At 45.0% G+C, this 18384-nt stretch overlaps 1 protein-coding gene across 2 annotated transcripts in view; it reads left to right on the plus strand.

Moving 5' to 3' along the window:
• The window catches only part of DLGAP1 (DLG associated protein 1), a 396029-nt gene that overhangs the window by 316708 nt on the left and 60937 nt on the right, over positions 1-18384 (plus strand). For both annotated transcript variants that reach the window (XM_062201404.1, XM_062201405.1), the window contains one exon: positions 11438-11808. In XM_062201404.1, the coding sequence (XP_062057388.1) occupies positions 11438-11808 (371 nt within the window). The remainder of the gene's footprint in view (positions 1-11437; positions 11809-18384) is intronic.

Below are 18384 nucleotides of genomic sequence, written 5' to 3' on the forward strand. Positions count from 1 at the left end.
GTTTGATCAGCGCCCCGGCTGGCTCTCCCCAGAAGAGGCGGCTGCTATCAGTTGAATAGATCTCCAAGCCAGACATGCCGAGGCTTGGGGCATTTGTCTGGCATTAGGAAGCGTCTGGAATACCAGTAACTCCCGGGCAGCCCTGCTCCGCCCGGGAGAGCGGCCGCCCCGCCCCGCCGCGGCCTCGCCGCCGCCCTCCCACTCGCACACAGCCAGCCCTTTCTACTTTGGGGGAGAAAGATGAGCTTGTCATCTTTGTGGTTTCCGTGGAGGGTGGCTTCAGTGGAAGTCATTCTCCCAGCCGCCTCCCCGGGCCAGCGCTGCGCGGGAGAGGCGGCCCGGGGTGCCCTGTGTCCCACAGAAGTCTCCGCGCCGCCCGGCAGCCGCCGACCACCGCGCCCTGGGTGGCCCGCCGTGGGAAGCTGTAAATATTTTGGAACAAGGTAGTGGTTTTTCCATGTGCATTTTGTTCTGTGCAGTTTCTTTCTGAGATATTTTATTTATTTGAAAGGCAGAGAGAGAAACAGTTCAACAGAGAGCTTCCATCTGCTGATTCACTCCCCGAATGTCTCCAACAGCCAAGGGCTGGGGCAGGCTAAGCCAGCAGCTGGGAACTCAATCCCCGATCTCCCACATGGCTGCAGGGACCCAGCTATTTGAGTCATCCCCGCGGCTCCCGGGGCACACACTAGCAGGAAGCTGAAATCTGGAATCAGAGTGACAGCGGGACAGTCCCAGGCACTATGACATGAGATACGGGTGTTGCAAGCAGTATTACAACTGCTGCGCGCAGTGTGCTTCCTGCAGTATATTAAGTTGCAGCAGGTGCACCCTTCCTTTGTCGGCCTCTCCAGATGCGTCCCTTCTCTACACCCTGCATGAGTCTACAGGGTGCTGAGCACTGGGCGTGGAGGGGTCACTCCTGAGAAGCTCAGGCCCTGCTGGATAACTGGGAGGTGATGGAGGTGGTTTGAGTTCTAATGAGATGGGATTTGAAACCCTGAGCATTCTGTCACTTAGTGGTATACGACTTAGGGACCTCTGTTAGCTGCTCTGAGCCGTAATATTTCCGTCCAGATGGGAATGGTGCTGTCGTCTTGCATAAGGTCATGACCTAGCTCGGTGTTCAGTACTGGGGAAGGATTTGCCCCCTGGAGATGCGGGACACGTGATAGCTCGTCAAGGGGCTGAACTAACTCTCTGTCGGCGTCGCTGTCTTTGCTGCTGCCCTAGTTGGTGCTTGTGTTAGCCAGTTTTTCATTTCTACAGCAAAACCTCTGAGACGAGCTACTTAGGAAGAAAGGAGGCTTATTATGGCTCATGGTTTTGGAGGTTCACAGTCCAAAATGGGGTGGACCCCGTTGGTCCAGCCTCTGATGGCTTTCCTGCCGCCAAGGTCCCCAGAGGGAGCCCACATGTGTCTGTGTCTCTCCATACAAAGACGCCAGGATTAGCTTAGGCTTCTACCCTCTTAGTTCCATTAACATCAGGCTTTGAGGCCCCTGTTGGGGGACATTCAACATCCCAACCAGTATCCAACCCAGCATCTTCTTCCCAGTGAAGGCCTCAGGCTAGACCACCAGTCCTTCTGGCATTTGACAGGGGAATCCGGCCTGTGAACGACATTACCATAAAGAGCATGACCTGGGCTAGCTTTTGTGTCCCAGCAAGTTAAGCCGTTCCTAGGGACACTGACATCACATATCCGAGTGCCTGAGATCAAGGCTCACCTCTGCTTCTGATCCAGCTTCCCGCTAATGTGCATCCTGGGAGGCAGCAGGTGACAGTTCAAGTACTTGGTCCCTGCCACCCATGTGGGAAACCCAGATGGAATTCCTGACTCCTGGCTTCAGCCCAGCCCTGGCTGTTATGGCCATCTGGTGAGTGACGCAGCAGACAGAAGATTCTCTCTCTCTCTCTCTCTCTGTCTTTCAAACAAGTAAAAATAAATGAATAAATAACTTCAAAAATAAAGAAAAAGAAGCATGACCTTCACAACTCATGGTTAGGTGCCAGGCCTGTGGATCTGCTTGGCTGGAAGCAGCAGCAGCAGCAAACTGCTCTATTAGCTGTTCATCCCTGCCTCCGAAGAGCCTCCAGGGCTTGCTCCCTCTTAGGCCTCCTTCTTCGGTTATTTTGCATCCTTCTCTACGGGATCCTGCTTCTCAGATTCCTTTCTAGATTTCATTCGTATTTCTAAAGTCACAGGGGCTCCGGTTTGGAAGACTTGGTCTTGTCACTGGGTCCAGCCTCCTACCAGACATTGCTACCTTTTCTCTAACTTCTAGCCAGCTCATGAACACCTTCAGAAGCTATGAATGGGGTCCTTGTGTTCTATCTGTGGGACATTTGTCCACCATCGAATTGTTCTTGCTCCGTTTCTGAGCTCCTCCCTGCGTGATTTTCCTAGGGGCCTTACCCAGAGCAAGTTCCCCGTGTCCTCCACACGACTGCCCTCCAAATCACCGAAAACACTGCTCTCTCCCTTGTCTTCCAAATGCCCCTCTCTGTACACCACTCCGCGCTCCTAAGATGCGGTTTCCTCTCCTCTCTTCCTAGCATCCTGCCTCTTCCTCTTCGAGAGAAGTGCCCCGGTGAAGTGTGGGGCTAGGCTCCCGCTGTCCAGCTCACACCGCTTCTCCAGACACCGGAGGGTCTGCCCTTCCCTAGTCTGCATTTCCCAGATCACTCCTTCCCTGTCATGCTTTTTCTCCTTTAACCTCTTCACGTCATTTCGCGCTCTGCAATAGGCTTCACTTTTTTTTTTTTTTTTTGACAGGCAGAGTTAGACAGTGAGAGACAGAGAAAGAAAGGTCTTCCTTCTGTTGGTTTACTCCCCAAATGGCCGCTATGGCTGGAGCTACGCTGATCCGAAGCCAGGAGCCAGGTGCTTCTCCTGGTCTCCCATGCGGATGCAGGATGCAGGAGCCCAAGCACTTGGGTCATCCTCCACTGCACTCCCAGGCCACAGCAGAGAGCTGCTCTGGAAGAGGAGCAACCAGGACTAGAACCCGGAGCCCATATGGGATGCTGGCACTGGAGGCGGAGGATTAGCCAAGTGAGCCAACGGCGCCGGCCCGAGGCTGCACTTTCAGAGTAGCTCTCTAATATGTTCCCTATTCATAAAGATTTTATTTTATTATCTTATTTGAAAGGCAGAATAGTAGAGAGACGGGGAGGTCTTCCGTCCACTGGTTCACTCCCCCAAATGGCCACAATGGCTGGGCCTGGGTCAGGCTGAAGCCAAGAGCCAGGAGCTTCACCTGGGTCTCCCACATAAGTCGTAGGGCCATCTTCCAGTGCTTTCCCAGATGTGTTAACAGGGAGCTGGACGCCAAGATGCTGGCCCCAATAGTATGATCTTCATGTCACCTGCACTGCCTTTGGTTTTGCAGATGTTCCACATCAATGCTTTTCCCACTGTCATCTGGTGAGAGACGTTTGACCTTCAGCCTTTTACATAGCAGTGTTTTGGTAAAATGAAGCAAAAAAAAAAAAAAAAAAACCTACTAGATAAAAGGAAATTAAACAAAGCATACAAAAAACAAGACTTGTGTCGTCTTTATTTTTTAAAGATTTATTTTTATGTATTTGAAAGGCAGAGAGAGAGAATCTTCCATCTGCTAATTCACTCCTCAAAATGGCTGCAACAGCTAGGGTTGGGCTAGGCTGAAGCCAGGAGCCAGGAGCTTTTTCCAGGTCTCCCACATGGGTGCAGAGGCCCAGTTACTGGGGCCATCTGCTGCTTTCCCAGGTACATCAGTAGGGAGCTGGATTGGAACTGAGGCAACCAGGACTTGACCCAGCACCCATATGAGATAGTGACACTGCCGGTAGCAGAGTAACCCCATAGGCCACAATGCCCGTCTCCCCTGCCCGTTTTTGTTTTTTTATTTTATTTATTTGACAGTGCTGGGTCTTAGTCCACCCGTGCAAGGATGGACTGGGTCCGAGGAAAGGTAAGTGCGCCGCTCGCCCGTTCCCCAGCCTCCCGATCCCGGAGACAATCAGATGCAGCGGGGAGCCAAGTCTAGCAAGGACTCATTTACTTCCTGCGAAACAGAACCTTTTATAGCACGAAACTGCAGAGTCATTGGGGCAGGGCTAAGGACCAACCAATCACTTAAAAATTCACCTTACGGGGGGCTTTCTATAGGACTAGCCCTATGTCTATACACTTGTTACTAGTTTTGTTACCTCCCCTGATGTTGCGTAGCCAATCAGTTTTAGTGGTAAACAACTTTGGATTCCGCCCACCTTACTTCCCCTGGGCTCCATCATGTAACTAAGGCCACAATGCCCGTCTCCCCTGCCCGTTTTTGTTTTTTTATTTATTTGACAGAGTTACAGAGGGGGGGATATATAGAGAGAAATCTTCCATCTGCTGGTTCATTCTCTAACTAGCCACAATGGCCAGAGCTAGGCCACGCCAAAGCCAGGAGCTTCATCTGGATTTACCACATGGGTACAGGGGCCCAAACACTTGGGCCATCCTCCACTGCCTTCCCAAGTGCATTAGGAGGGAGCCCAATGTGGAGCAGAGCAGTCGGGACCTGAATTAATGCCCATCTGGGTTATTGGCATTGCAAGTGGGGGGCCTAACCCAGTACACCACAACATTGGTCCCTGTGTTTACTTCTTATGAAAATCAACAGACTAAACATCTGTAAAATTGCTATACAGGTTTCTAGAATCTTACTCTCGGTTTTTATAGAATCTCTCATCATGCACTGTAACAAATAGAGTAGCTTGTAAACTGGCATCATTCTGAGGATAATACTTCTTTTTTATTTATGTGTGGGTTACTTTATTTTTTTCCCAAAGAAACTGTTTATTTAGTGAGTACAAATTTCATAAGTACAACTTTAGAAATATAGTGATTCTTCCCATTATACCTGCCCTCCTGCCCCCACTCCCACCCTACCTCTTCCTCTCTCTCCCAATCTCAGTCCCATTCTCCATTAAGAAAAAAACAAAAACAAAAACAAAAAACAAACCTGTTCTTGACAGTCAAGACAAGGGTTGTTCAAGTCATTGCTTCTCAAAGTGTCAATTTCACTTCTACAGATTTCCTTTTAGGTGCTCTATTAGTTATCACAGATCAGGGAGAACATACGGTATTTGTCCCTTTGGGACTGGCTTTTTTCACCAAGTATGTTTTCTGGATTCATCCATTTTGTTACAAATGACTGGCTTTCATTTTTTTGATTGTTGTGTAGTATTCCATAAAGCACATATCCCATAATTTCTTTATCCAGTCTTCAGTGGATGGACATTTAGGTTGATTCCATATCTTAGCTATTGTAAACTGAACTGCAATAAACATGAGGGTGTGGATAACTTTTATTTGCTGATTTCATTTCCCTTGGGTAAATTCCCAGGAGGGGGATGGCTGGGTCATATGGTAGGTCTATATTCAGATTTCTGAGGTATCTCCAAACTGATTTGCATAGTAGTTTTACCAGTTTACATTCCCACCAACAGTGGATTAGGGTACTTTTTTCTCCATATCCTCACCAGCATCTGTTGTTAGTTGATTTCTGTATGTAAGCCATTCTAACTGGGGTGAGGTGAAACCTCGTTGTGGTTCTGATTTGCATTTCCCTGACAGCTAATGATCCTGAGCATTCTTTCATGTATCTGTTGGCCATTTGGATTTCCTCTTTTTAAAAATGTCTATTTAAGTCCTTTGCCTGTTTCTTAACTGGGTTGTTTATTTTGTTGTTGTGGAGCTTCTTGATCTCTTTATATATTCTGGTTATTAATCCTTTATCAGTTGAGTTGTTTACAAATAATATCTCCCATTCTGTCAGTTGCCTCTACATTTTGCTGAGGGTTTCTTTTGCAGTACAGAAGCTTCTCTATTTGATGTAATCTCATTTGTTAATTTTGGCTTTGATTACCTGTACCTCTGGGGTCTTTTCCAAGAACTCTTTGCCTGTGCGAGTATCTGGCAGGGTTTCCCCAACGTTCTCTAGTAATTTGATGGTATAAGGCTGCAGATTTAGGTCTTTAGTCCATTTTGAATAGATTTTTGTGTAAAGTATAAGATATGGGTCCTGCTTCATACTCCTGCATATGGAAATCCAGTTTTCCTTGCAGTATTTGTTGAAGAGACTGTCCTTGCTCCAGGGATTGGTTTTAGCTCTTTGGTCAAATATAAGTTAGTTGTGCATGCTTGGATTGATTTCTAGCATTTCTATTATGTTCCATTGGTCTATCCATCTGTTTTTTGTAGCAGTATCAGGCTATTTTGATTATAATTGCTTTGTAGTATGTCTTTTGTTGTTCTAGAAAGCTTTTATTTAATGAATACAAATTTCATAGGTACAGCTTTAGGAATATAGTAGTTCTTTCCCCTCATACCCACCCTCCCACCCCAGCTCCCATCCCACCTCCTACTCCTTCTCCCATCCCATTCTTCATTAAGATTGGTTTTTAATTAACTTTATATACAGACAAACTCTATACTAAGTAAAGATTTCCACAATTTGCACCCACACAGACACACAAAGTATAAAATACTGTTTGAAAACAAGTTTGACAGTTAATTCTCATAGTACAACTCATTAAGGACAGAGGTCCTATATGGGGAGTAAGTGCACAATGACTCTTATTGTTGAATTAACAATTAACACTCCTATTTATGATGTCAGTGATCACCTGAGCCTCTTGTCATGAGCTGCCAAGACTATGGAAGCCTTTTGAATCCACAAACTCCATCAGTATTTAGATAAGGCCATAAGCAAAATGGAAGTTATCTCCCATGTCTTGAAATCTGGTATTATGATGCCTCCAGCTTTGTTTTTGTTGTATAAGATTGCTTTAGCTATTTGAATTCTCCTATGTTTCCGTATGAATTTCAGCATCACTTTTTCTAGATCTGAGAAGAATTTCTTTGGTATTTTGAATGATATTGCATTGAATCTATAGATTGCTTTTGGAAGAATGGACATTTTGATGATATTTATTTTTCCAATCCATGAACATGAAAGATTTTTCCATTTTTTGTATCTTCTTCTATTTCTTTCTTTTATAATTCTCATCATAGAGATCTTTGACATCCTTGGTTAAATTTATTCCAAGGTATTTTATTTATTTATTTATTTATTTTGTAGCTATTGTGAATGGGATTAATCTTAGAAGTTCTTTGTCAGCCATGGCAGTGTCTGTGAATACAAAGGCTGTTGATTTTTGTGTATTGATTTTATTTCCTGCTTCTTTACCAAACTCTTCTATGAGTTCCAATAGTCTCTTGATGGAGTCTTTTGGATGCCATATTTATAGAATCATGTCATCTGCAAGTAGGAATAGTTTGACTTGCTCATTCCCAACTTGAATCCCTTTGATTTCTTTTTGTTGTCTAATGGCTCTGGCTAAAACTTCTAGGACTGTATTGAATAGCAATGGCAAGACTTGTCTCAGTGGGAATGCTTCCAACTTTTAGGGTGATAATATTTTAAATAGCATCATTCTATACACAGAGGTGTACTGGAAATGCTTAACTGGCTCTCCAGAAGGAAACTTGCCAACCTGTTTGCCCATTTCCATGGTATAAATACTCAGTAGGAAGATCAACTTATCCTGAACACAGGTAGAGACAGATGTGCACAATCAACTTTAGCAAGCAGATAAGAGCCTGTTCTAGCACCCAAATGTCAATGCCATTAGATTTCTTAAATCTTTTTGTATAGCTCTTCATTTTTGTTTTTGTTCCTCAGGAAGCAAAGAGACAGAGAACTGCTAGGCAGCGGGTGATGGTTCAAGTACTTGGGTCTCTGCCAACTGCATGGCAGATGTGGATGGAATTCCAGGATCCTGGTTTCAGCCTGGGACAAGCCCATTCTGTTGCAAGCATTTGGGGAGTGAACCAGCAGAGGGAAGATCTCTCTCTCTCTCTCTCTCTCTGCCCTTCCTCCCTTCCTCTCTCACTCTGCGACATGACCTTTAAATTAATTAATGAATTAATTAAGCTTTTTAAATGAGAGAGAGAGAGAGCTCTCATATGCTGGTTCACTCACCAAATGCCCGTGATAGACAAGGCTGGACCCTGGCCAAATCTGGGAGCTGGGAACTCAATATGGGTCTCCCACATGGGTGGCAGGAGCCCAGTCACTTGAGTCATCATTGCTGCCTCTGGGGTGCACATTAGCAGGAAGCTGGAGTTAGGAGCCAGGGCTGGAGATCTACCTGAGGCACTAACTGCTAGACCAAATACCCACCCCCACCCCTAACTTGTGTTTTTAGATTACTCAAGGAGCACTTGTGTTTTTAAATCATTCTGTTTGAGGATGATTAAATAAATGAGTTGCGCTGTGGAAGTCCTTCATTTTCTCTTTGTGATTTAATCAGACTTATTAGCTTTAACCAGATTTATTAGCTTGTGTTTCGTTCTACTTAACTTACTCTACCTACCACACACCTGCAAGTACTTGGAACTTCTCCGTGAGTTCCTAATCATTTGTAGTGCTGAATCATGAAGGTAGATGATGTTCAAGGACATCTTTAGGAAAGAAGAAAAGGTTTAGGAGTTTGGCCTTCAAAGCTAGGAATGAGTGATGTTGGAGGAAGTCAGGGCATTGTGTGTTTCTGGGACAGCCTTGGGGTGCAAAAGAATTGGGGCATGAAAGAGGGAAGTATGAGGAGTATGAGTTGTGATTTCAATCCTTCATCTTCTACTTCAAAAGCTACCCTTACGGTATTTGAATTCTATTTAAATTTTACGGATTTGAATTCTATTTAAATTCCTGAGGGGTGAATGGATTGGGCTTCTGACTGCAGTAGGATTGTGCCAAATCTCACATGGCAGTAAAACATGGTGACACATTGGGGCAGGAGCTTCCCATGTGCCCGCATCCCACATCCATGTGCCCACATCCCACATCCATGAGCCTGGGTTCAAGTTCAGCTCTGCTCCTAATAGAGCTTCCTGCTATGCAGGTGGTGGTTCAAGTACTTGGGTCCATACCATCCACGGAGGAGACCAGGATGGAGTTCTGAGCTGCTGGCTGTAGCCTGGCCCAGCTGCAGCTGCTGCAAGCATTTGGAGAGTGAACCAGTGAATGGAAGATTCCTCTTTGTCTCTCTGCCTTTCAAATAAGATGAAAATCAATATTTTTTTTACAATTCAAAAGCCCTTAACGTTGTAGCTCTCTCCTGCCATGCAGCTGGTCCCTATCCATTTTTTGTGCTTCCTTATTCAAAGTGAGAAGCCACGTCCCTAACATTCTCTTTGTCCAGCCTAACCCTGGTCAAATTGCATTTGGCCTGGGGAGTGTGGGGACACACAGGAGGCACAGGTCTGTAAGTCCAACCGTTACTCTCAAGTAACAGGACCCAAAACCCACCCCCATTATTATACTGTCAGGAGTTTTATTGTATAACAGCAAGTGAAATGATCTTATGTTGCGCTGCACTGTTTGATTTTGCTTATCCATGATAGAAGAGGAAACCTGGGAAAGCTAACAACAAACAGTAAATAAACAATGCAAATACATCAAATATTTGATGTTTGGCTGTGTTACTTAGCTTCTTTGAAGGACGAGTGGGCTGAATGTCCTGAGAATCGCTTTTGAACAAAATACTGAGTTCACATTGTGAAGACTTGCCTAGCAGCAGCACAGCCATCTGGCTTCATTACATTGGGCAAGAGACAGATCCTATCCTAATGTGGCTCCTTCCCTTCGGATGAGTAAATGAGTCCAAGCATCGCCTGAAGACAGACGACTCCATAAATCTGAGAATGAGCAGGTAGCAGCCTGGTGGGTTTGGTGCATTGACGGAGGCAGGTTCCAGCAGCATGGGTGTCTACATGTCTTAGCCAGAGGCTTCACGGTGGGCCAGGGGAGGAAGCTGAGGCTGCCTGGATTCTGCTCCTCACCCTGAACCTTGAGTGGCCTGCGGAAAGCACATATTTCATTCCGTGAAATGGCCCAAGTGGACTACCGGTGACAACTTTTGACTGTGTGACCAGTCATGATAATGCCAGCTATGAGTGAAAAAAGCTGTGAGGTGGAGGGAAGAAAGTGATGAAAACATAATAGCTTGAATTTTCCTTAATTAATTACTTTACCTGGGAAGCAGAGAGAGAGAGAGGGAGGGAGCTCCCATCCACTGATTCATTCCCAGCATGCCCACAATGGCAGGGGCTGGGCCAGATGGAAGCCAGGAGCCTGGAACTGAATCCAGGTTTCCCATGTGGGTGGCAGGAACCCATCTACTTGGCCCTCGCCTGCTGCCTCCCAGGATCGGCATTAGCAGTAAGCTCGAATCTGGAGCTAGAGCCACGATTGCCCTCAGACACGCTGATCTGGAATAAAGGCGTCTTAACTGGTATCTTAACCACTGAGCCAAATGTCTGCCCCTGAATTGATTTTTAAGGAGACAAACAAGCCTTCAGAAAGTTGGTTAAGGAATTGAACTTTACTGATGGGAGTTCCCACGCAGACACTTTTTTGACCTTAATTTGCTAAATCATGCTCCACAAACGGCAAGCTGAGAACTCATGCGGCAAGTTTGTTGAAGATCCTCGGTGTAAGAATCAGCGTCAGAGCACTTGATGAGTCCAGAAAGGCAGCCTCGGAGCAGGCACAGTCCATCTAGACCCCCTGTAGAAGAGCACTTTACGAAGCAGGCACATGCAGACCAGGCACACAGCCGAGGACTGATGTATAAACCCGACGTCAGGCCATCTGTACGATGAAGGACTTGAGGGTCCGTGTGTTCCCTCTCGGTGAGCAGTTCAGCAAGCAAGCCCAGGTGCAGGACAGAAGGGAGGAGAAGGAAGGAGGCATAGGAGGAGAGAGGAAGGGCAAGACGACAGAGTGGAAAGACAGAAACACAAGGAGGGAGAGAGGGAAGGAAGGAGTAGAGAGAGAGAGAGAGAACGCAGAGGGGAGGAGCACTGGGTTTCAATGAAGTGAATTGCAAGAACCTATGGTGGCTGCTGTGTCCGCCCCCGCGTACCTCATTACTTGTTATTGGGATCAGATTGCACAGCTTCTTTGCTCTTCCTCCTTTTTGCAATGTTATCAGCTACCAGGATTTTGTCTAATGAGATATTCTGTTTAACCTGAACTGTGTGTGTTTAAAGTGTCCCTGAGAAGGCAGAGCCCCCCCCCCCCCCCACTGTATCCACGTGTTTGTACCACAGGTTTCTACAGGTGGCTAACCCTGTCTACTTTATGTTGACTCACATGAATTTCCACTTCAGAGGTTGATGTTTCCCAGTCTTTTTCCCCTCGACTTTGTGGGATGTCACTTCACGGGAGGTCCAGATGTCCCCGTTGATCCCACTTCTCTGTCAACGGACCTGTTTTCATGTTCAGTGTTGTAGTGTTGTTTTTGTGTGCCCCAATTCCCAGTGGCTGTCAGTTACAATATCAGATATTAAAGCCTAGCCAGAAATCACAGTGTCTTTGTTTTCACTGTCTTCCAGTGTCATCTTGCATTACAACATACAAGAAGACTCCACCTCCAGTCCCACCCAGAACTACCACGAAACCTTTCATTTCTATCACAGCCCAGAGTAGCACAGAGTCTGCGCAGGATGCCTACATGGACGGACAGGGCCAGCGAGGGGACATCATCAGCCAGTCTGGACTCAGCAACTCCACGGAGAGCCTGGACAGTATGAAGGCTCTGACTGCCGCCATCGAAGCTGCAAATGCCCAGATCCACGGCCCTGCAAGTCAGCACATGGGCAATAACACTGCCACCGTCACCACCACGACCACCATCGCCACGGTCACCACAGAGGACAGGAAGAAGGACTTCAAGAAGAACCGATGCCTGTCCGTTGGGATCCAGGTAACAGCCTCCCTTTCCGTGTTTGAAATGGGGACCCCCAACTAAGGGACCGGATACCTTTTCTTTTCCTGAAGTGTGGCTGTCTCGTCCTTCGGGATAATAGAGCAGTTTGTAAAATCAGGTTTGTCCATCATTGGCTCTAGACTCCCTATAACTAAATGTGGTGGAAATCTCTTAGGTATTGTGTCTGTAGACATCGTTATGTTGCTTGTTGAATGTGTGACTCAAACTCTAGGAGAATTCAAGGAATATGAACATGTTCAAACATAAAGTGCATTTTCATCCTTAAAAGAGGAGGGGGCATCCAAGAATAACCGGGGTTTTCAGTTGTGTTACAAGGCGTTCAACACCACTGAGTTACCCTATGAGAACAAACATGTGAATCACTTCTCATGGATGTGGGAGTGCGAGACCAAAGTGACCGATAGTGTGGAAAGCAATAACTCACGCCACGGCATCATGAGGAAAGAATGTACATCGGCTTCAGCCTGATTGCTGGCTATTTAATCATGCATTTCATAACCGTGCTGGACAAGTCGGCAGGCTCCTCAGTGCAGTTCACTGTTTCCTGCCTTTCAAAGATAAATTTGATCCTGCTTTTTTTTTTTTTTTAACAACTGTTTAGCTTAGGTTACCCTGCTAGAAATTTCCTTCTGTCAAAGAAGGAATCATTTTTTTCCCTCTATTTGTGTTGAATAGTATCATTCTACAGGTGCCCATTGAATAATAACTTCTCCATTTGATGTCTGATAAATCTGTCCACATGGAACCAATGCTAGGCACATCTAGAAGCCAGGCATGGAGTACCTTCTCACAATGATGATGTGTTTTCACAAGCCATTCTGCAAAGCCCACCTTTGAAGGCAATTCATCTTTTTCTAATATCAGTGATTCAAATGTCTTTTTATAACCTCCAGGTTGCCATGGCACAAGCTGTCAAATTTTCTTGAAATTGTCACATTGGTGCTTGAGAATAGATGACACCACAGGAGGCAGGGCCCAAAGGCAGATCCCCTTGCCCCCCGGCCATGCCTTCCTATTTCCCCTCCCACCACCCAAAAGATTTGAAGAGTGGAGAACAGAGGACTGTTCTCCCTATTGTTCTGGAAAATTATTTAATCTTCCTGATCCTTGATATATTCATTTATCCCTCAGAGGATTATTTGGAAGATTGAGTTTTCTTAAGTCTACCACCTTCTTATGGAGTTACTATTTAGTAGGTACAAAGTTTCAATTTGAGATGAGGGAAAAATTCTGGAGATAGAAAGAGATGATGGTTGTACAACATGAATATGCTTAGCATCACTGAATGGTGCACTCTAAAATGCATAACATGGCAAATTTATATTATGCATATTTTCCCATAGTAAAAAAAAAAAAATCTACCTTCCTATCTGGCATGGAGTTGGCACCAAGGAATGTTCATTTGGTGTTTCTACTTCCTTAATATTCAATTCATATTTTCCTCCCTTCCATTTTACAGTATTTTTAGTTGATAGTAAATTCCCATTGTTCAAAATTGAAAACTTGGGGCCAGCGCTGTGGTGCAGCAGGTTAAAGCCCTGGCCTGAAGCGCTGGCATCCCATATGGGTGCTGGTTCTAGTCCGGGCTGCTCCTCTTCCTATCCAGCTCTCTGCTATGGCCTGGGAAAGCAGTGGAAGATGGCCCAAGTGCTTGGACCCTTGCACCCGCGTGGGAAACCCGGAAGAAGCTCCTGGCTCCTGGCTTCGGATCAATGCAGCTCCAGCCATTGCAGCCATCTGGGGAGTGAACCAGCAGAATGGAAGACCTCTCTCTCTCTCTCTCTCTCTCTCACTCTCTCTCGCTGGATCGGGTAGTTCTCCTTTCTAGAGGAAATTGATATAATCAATATTTATGTCTCCATACAGAGATACTTTGTGCTTATTTAAGCAAGTATATATTTTATGTATTCCTTCTCCCACCAGATATTAATGTAGATCTCACACGATTCCACATCTTGCTTTTTTTTTTTTTTTCATTTAATATATCTGGAAAATGCATTTTTCATTTTACTTAAATGCACTTGCCTTAATCACCTCCGAGACGCTGCAGGTTAGTCTTATCAGCTACTTTACACATGATTCCTACTTAGAATAAAGCAGTTATATATGAAATTCAACTTCTATTATTACTACCTTCAATCAGTAAAATGGAACTACACTGAAATCCACATATAATGTTGAAGAGAAAGGTTTTTGTTTCAGAAATTATCCCACTTCTTAATACTTGCACATTCCAGTGAGCAAAAACTGCTCTTCTTCCTCCACTGATTGTGCACGGTTGTATAAATTGCAATGGAGCCTGAGCACTTTCTATGTCTCTCATGAGCGCCTGCAGGAACCCTGTGGTGTAGGTGTTGCTATTATTACTTCTTCTCCACAAATGAGAGCATGTAGAGGTTGAGTAACTTACCAAGGTCACCACCTTATTTTGACAAAGTCAAATGGTACGTAGATTGCTTTTTTTTTTTTAACATTAATTTACTTATTTTAAAGACAGAGTTACAGAGAGGCGGGGGGGGTGGGAAGAGGGAGAGCGAGAGAGAAAGTCTTCCATCTTCTGGTTCACTCCCCAAATGGTTGCAACAGTCGGAGCTGGGCCGATCCGAAGTCTGGAGCCAGGAGCTTCTTCCAGGTCTCTCATGTGAGTACAGGGGCCCAAGGACTTGGGCCATCCTCTACTGCTTTCCCAGGCCATAGCAGAGAGCTGGATCGGAAGTGGAGCAGCCAGGACTCAAACCTGTGCCCATATGGGATGCCGGCACTGTAGGCAGTAGCTTGTACATTGTACTATTCCACATCGCTGGTCTCCATACTTAGATTTATAATGTTTTACAGTATTTACAGTACTGCTTCTTTAATGGTGAATAATAAGTTTTCAAAAATGAATGATGCAGAATGTTCAGCAATTTCCTTATACTGAAATCTAATCTAAATACATATGTGTGTGTGTGTGTGTGTTTATATATATATAAAACAGTAAGATCTGGAACTTCTTCCCATTTCTACCTTTTTTTCCTTAAGATTTATTTTATTTATTTGAAAGACAGAGTTACAGAAAGAGGTAGAGACACATAGGGAGAGGTCTTCCATCTACTGGTTCACTTCCCAAATGGCCGCAACAGCTGGAGCTGAGCCGATCTGAAGCTGAGAGCCAGGAGCTTCTTCCAGGTCTCCCACTAGGGTTGCAGGGGCCCAAGGACCTGAGCCATCCTCCTCTGTTTTCCCAGTTTCATTAGCAGGGAACTGGATAGGGAGTGGAGAAGCCGGGGCTCAAACCGGCGCCCATATGGGATGCTGTCACTGCAGGCCGGGCTTTAACCTGTTGCCGGCCCCTCCTTTCTACCTTTTTGGAAATTCTCACAAATTTCCAAACTTGTCTCAACACACTTAATTTAATCTATACCCAACAGCTAAGATTCCAGTCATTTCCTTTATAAACTGTGTGAATTTAGACGAATTACTTAATCTCTGCATATCCTAGAATAACAATAGTCTATTTCATAAGATACTTTATAGGATGCAGCAAAAGTTAACTGATATCATACAATCATATGTCACTTAATGACATCTGCGAAATGCAGATTTAGGTAATTTTCTTTCTGTGGGAACATCATAGATTATGTTCACACCAACTAAGATAGCTATGATATTACTAGTATGTTCTCATCTATGGAACCACCCTTGTTGACCAAAATCTTGTTATTTTGGGCATGACCACACATGTAGGGCTCTCATTATGGGTCTGGCATACGTGGGCTCAACAGCATTCGCTTTAGCTATATTTTTCGTATTGTTCTCCATTAGCCAAATGCACTGACACTCTATCACCAGCCATGGGTCTTTCCCAATTTGTTTTACAACAGAGATTTATTTACCCTGCAATTTGTTTTGAAAAATATGAAAATCACTTGTAAACTTTAGTAGATAACCCTGGATATCATGTATGAAAAGTGAGACTTGTCAACATTGAGATCTAAATATAAGAAGGTAAGTCACAGACATAAATTTGCAAATGATGACAAAAGCTTAAAAGATTCCAACCATTTGATGCAAGAGTGCGGGCAGTTTGGTTAGGTGGAGTATCATTTTTTTCTTTTTTTTAAAGATTTGTTTATTTATTTGAAAGGTAGAGTGACAGAGAGAGAGAGAGAAATCTTCCATCTGCTGGTTCACTTCCCAAATGCCTGCAATAGTTGGAGCTGGAAGCCAGGAACCCAGAGCGCCATCTGAATCTCCCCCATGGATGTCAAGGGCCTAATTACTTGGGTCATCTCCTGCTACCTTCCCAGGCACATTAGCAGGAAATCAGATGGAAAGCTCAGAGTAGCCAGGACTCCAGCAGGCAATTTGACATGAGTTGTGGTGTCTTCGTGCCCACACGCCCACCCCTTGAACCAGGAAGAGGCTTGGGAGTCCTTCATCCTTTCGCTCACGACCTGCTTCCTTTCTTTTTCCTTTTCTCTATCCATTAAGGATCATCGCTCTTAGAGGATTATCTACCTTGCATCTTTTGCAAGACATTGCACTGGGTCCCTTTGATACTACCCTATGGTATAATGCTGCAACATCCTACTTTGGCTGACATCCCAAGCATTTTTAATTTACATGCAGGTAACCATATGGAATTGATTAGAATCCCATTCAGGAAATCAAAAGCCAGCACTATTTCTCAAACAAGGGCAGTTTAATACACAACATTAGTTACACAGGGCTGGGAAGGCTGAGAGAACAAGCAAAGATACAGTAAGGAGTCACCACTCCTAGAACTGGCAAAACAAAAAAGGAAAGGTGAGGTTACCAGAATTTAGGAGCTCGGAAGGAAGACCCTAGGGACAGCACGTGCCCACTGGGACTTCTGAGAGGTGCAGTGCAGCTGGGGCCTGAGCTGCTGGGGGAAGACAACAGAAGGTAGAAACAGGAAGGAAGTCTCTGACCTCCCTCTCTCTCTTGAAAGAACATAACTTGGAGGCAGACTGCCAGGAAACATGGGGAATGTAATTTGAGATTCAGGCAAATCATCAGAACAAGGAACTTTGATTAAAAAAAAAACAGACACGTGATATTTCCCTCCATTAGCAGGTTCATTTAAAAGCCTAAGATAAGGGGCCAGCCTTGTGGCACAAAGAGTTAGGCTGCCACTTTTGACATCAGCATCCCATATGAGTGCCAGTTCGAATCCCAGCTGCTCCACTTCCTATCCAGCTCCCTGCTAATGCACCTGTGAATGCAGTGAAAGATGGCCCAAGTACATGGGCCACTACCACCCATATGGGAAACCCAGATGGAGTTCCGGGCTCCTGGCTTTGGTCTGGCCCAGCACCAGCCATTGGGCTTCTTAGGGGAATGAAGCAGCAGTTGGAAGATCTCTCCACCTCTCTCTACTGCTCCCTCTCTATTTGTAATTCTTTTCAAATAAATTAAAGGAATCTGGAAAAAAAAAAAAAAAAGGAAGGAAAGCATTTCTCAGCACTAAATACAATTCAGAATCTTTACAGATAAGTATTTTATATAACATGACTCTAGAACGCATATGAAACACTATTTCTGGTGCTTATTGAGGTAGGGTTGGGTGGTGTTTTAGTTCTAGGAGCAGAGTAAGGACTGGTTGCTTTGGATTTAGAGCAGAGTTATGGACATTATAGTAGAAGTCATGCGCAATGCCAGTGATGATTTTTTTCTTAAAATTACAAATTGAGTAATTTATGCCTATAGTATTATTATAAAGGATCTGTATAGCACAGAAGTGTCCAGAACAAACTGAAAAGCCCCCTTTTCCTACCTTCAGCTTCTGCTTCTCTTCCATCCCAAAGGGTGGCACTGGCCACTCACCAACACTTGGCTGTGCTGTCCGGACTCGCTGGAGTCACTCTGACTACAGCTGAGTTTCACGAGCTGGTTTTAGACCCTCCCTCCTCCACCTGCCGAAGTCAGAGTGTGACCTCCCTCTACTGACATTTAGCTTACGTGGCAAAAAGACTGAACGGAAGCTTTAATAAGCTTCATCCTTCACGTGAGGTAAAATGAAGTTGCTTTTCCACTCTTTGAATTAAAAATAAAAGAAAATTAACTACTTGAGACACACTCCTATAATTTACAAATTTCTTTACTACTTGTCCATCTGTAGAGAGATAAATCTAGTTTTTAAAAATTATGCCTCTATTAATGTGTTTATCTGAGAGTAGAGAGACCAAAGGAGGAAGACAGAGACAGAAGGAGAGCTCCCACCCATTGGGCCACTCCCTACTTATCTGTAAGGACTGGGATTGGGCCCTGCTGAACCTCAGAGCCAGGAACTCAATCCAGGTCCCCCAGGTGGGTGGCAGAAACCCAAGTACTTGAGCCATCACCGCTGCCTCCTGAGCTCTGCATCAGCAAGAATCCGTAGGCTGGAACTGGAGCTGGGTGCTCAACCCAGAGACCTGATGTGGGGTGCAGGTGTCCTGCCAGACCCTCAGCTGCTATTCTGAATAAAGGCCTGAGCCTGAGCAGATGTATTGTAGGCCCTTGTGAAGAGATAAGTTCAACTACGATTAGCAAAACCTGTCTCTGCTG

Source organism: Lepus europaeus, chromosome 9, assembly GCF_033115175.1.
Source record: "Lepus europaeus isolate LE1 chromosome 9, mLepTim1.pri, whole genome shotgun sequence".
In the NCBI taxonomy this organism is placed as follows: domain Eukaryota; kingdom Metazoa; phylum Chordata; class Mammalia; order Lagomorpha; family Leporidae; genus Lepus; species Lepus europaeus.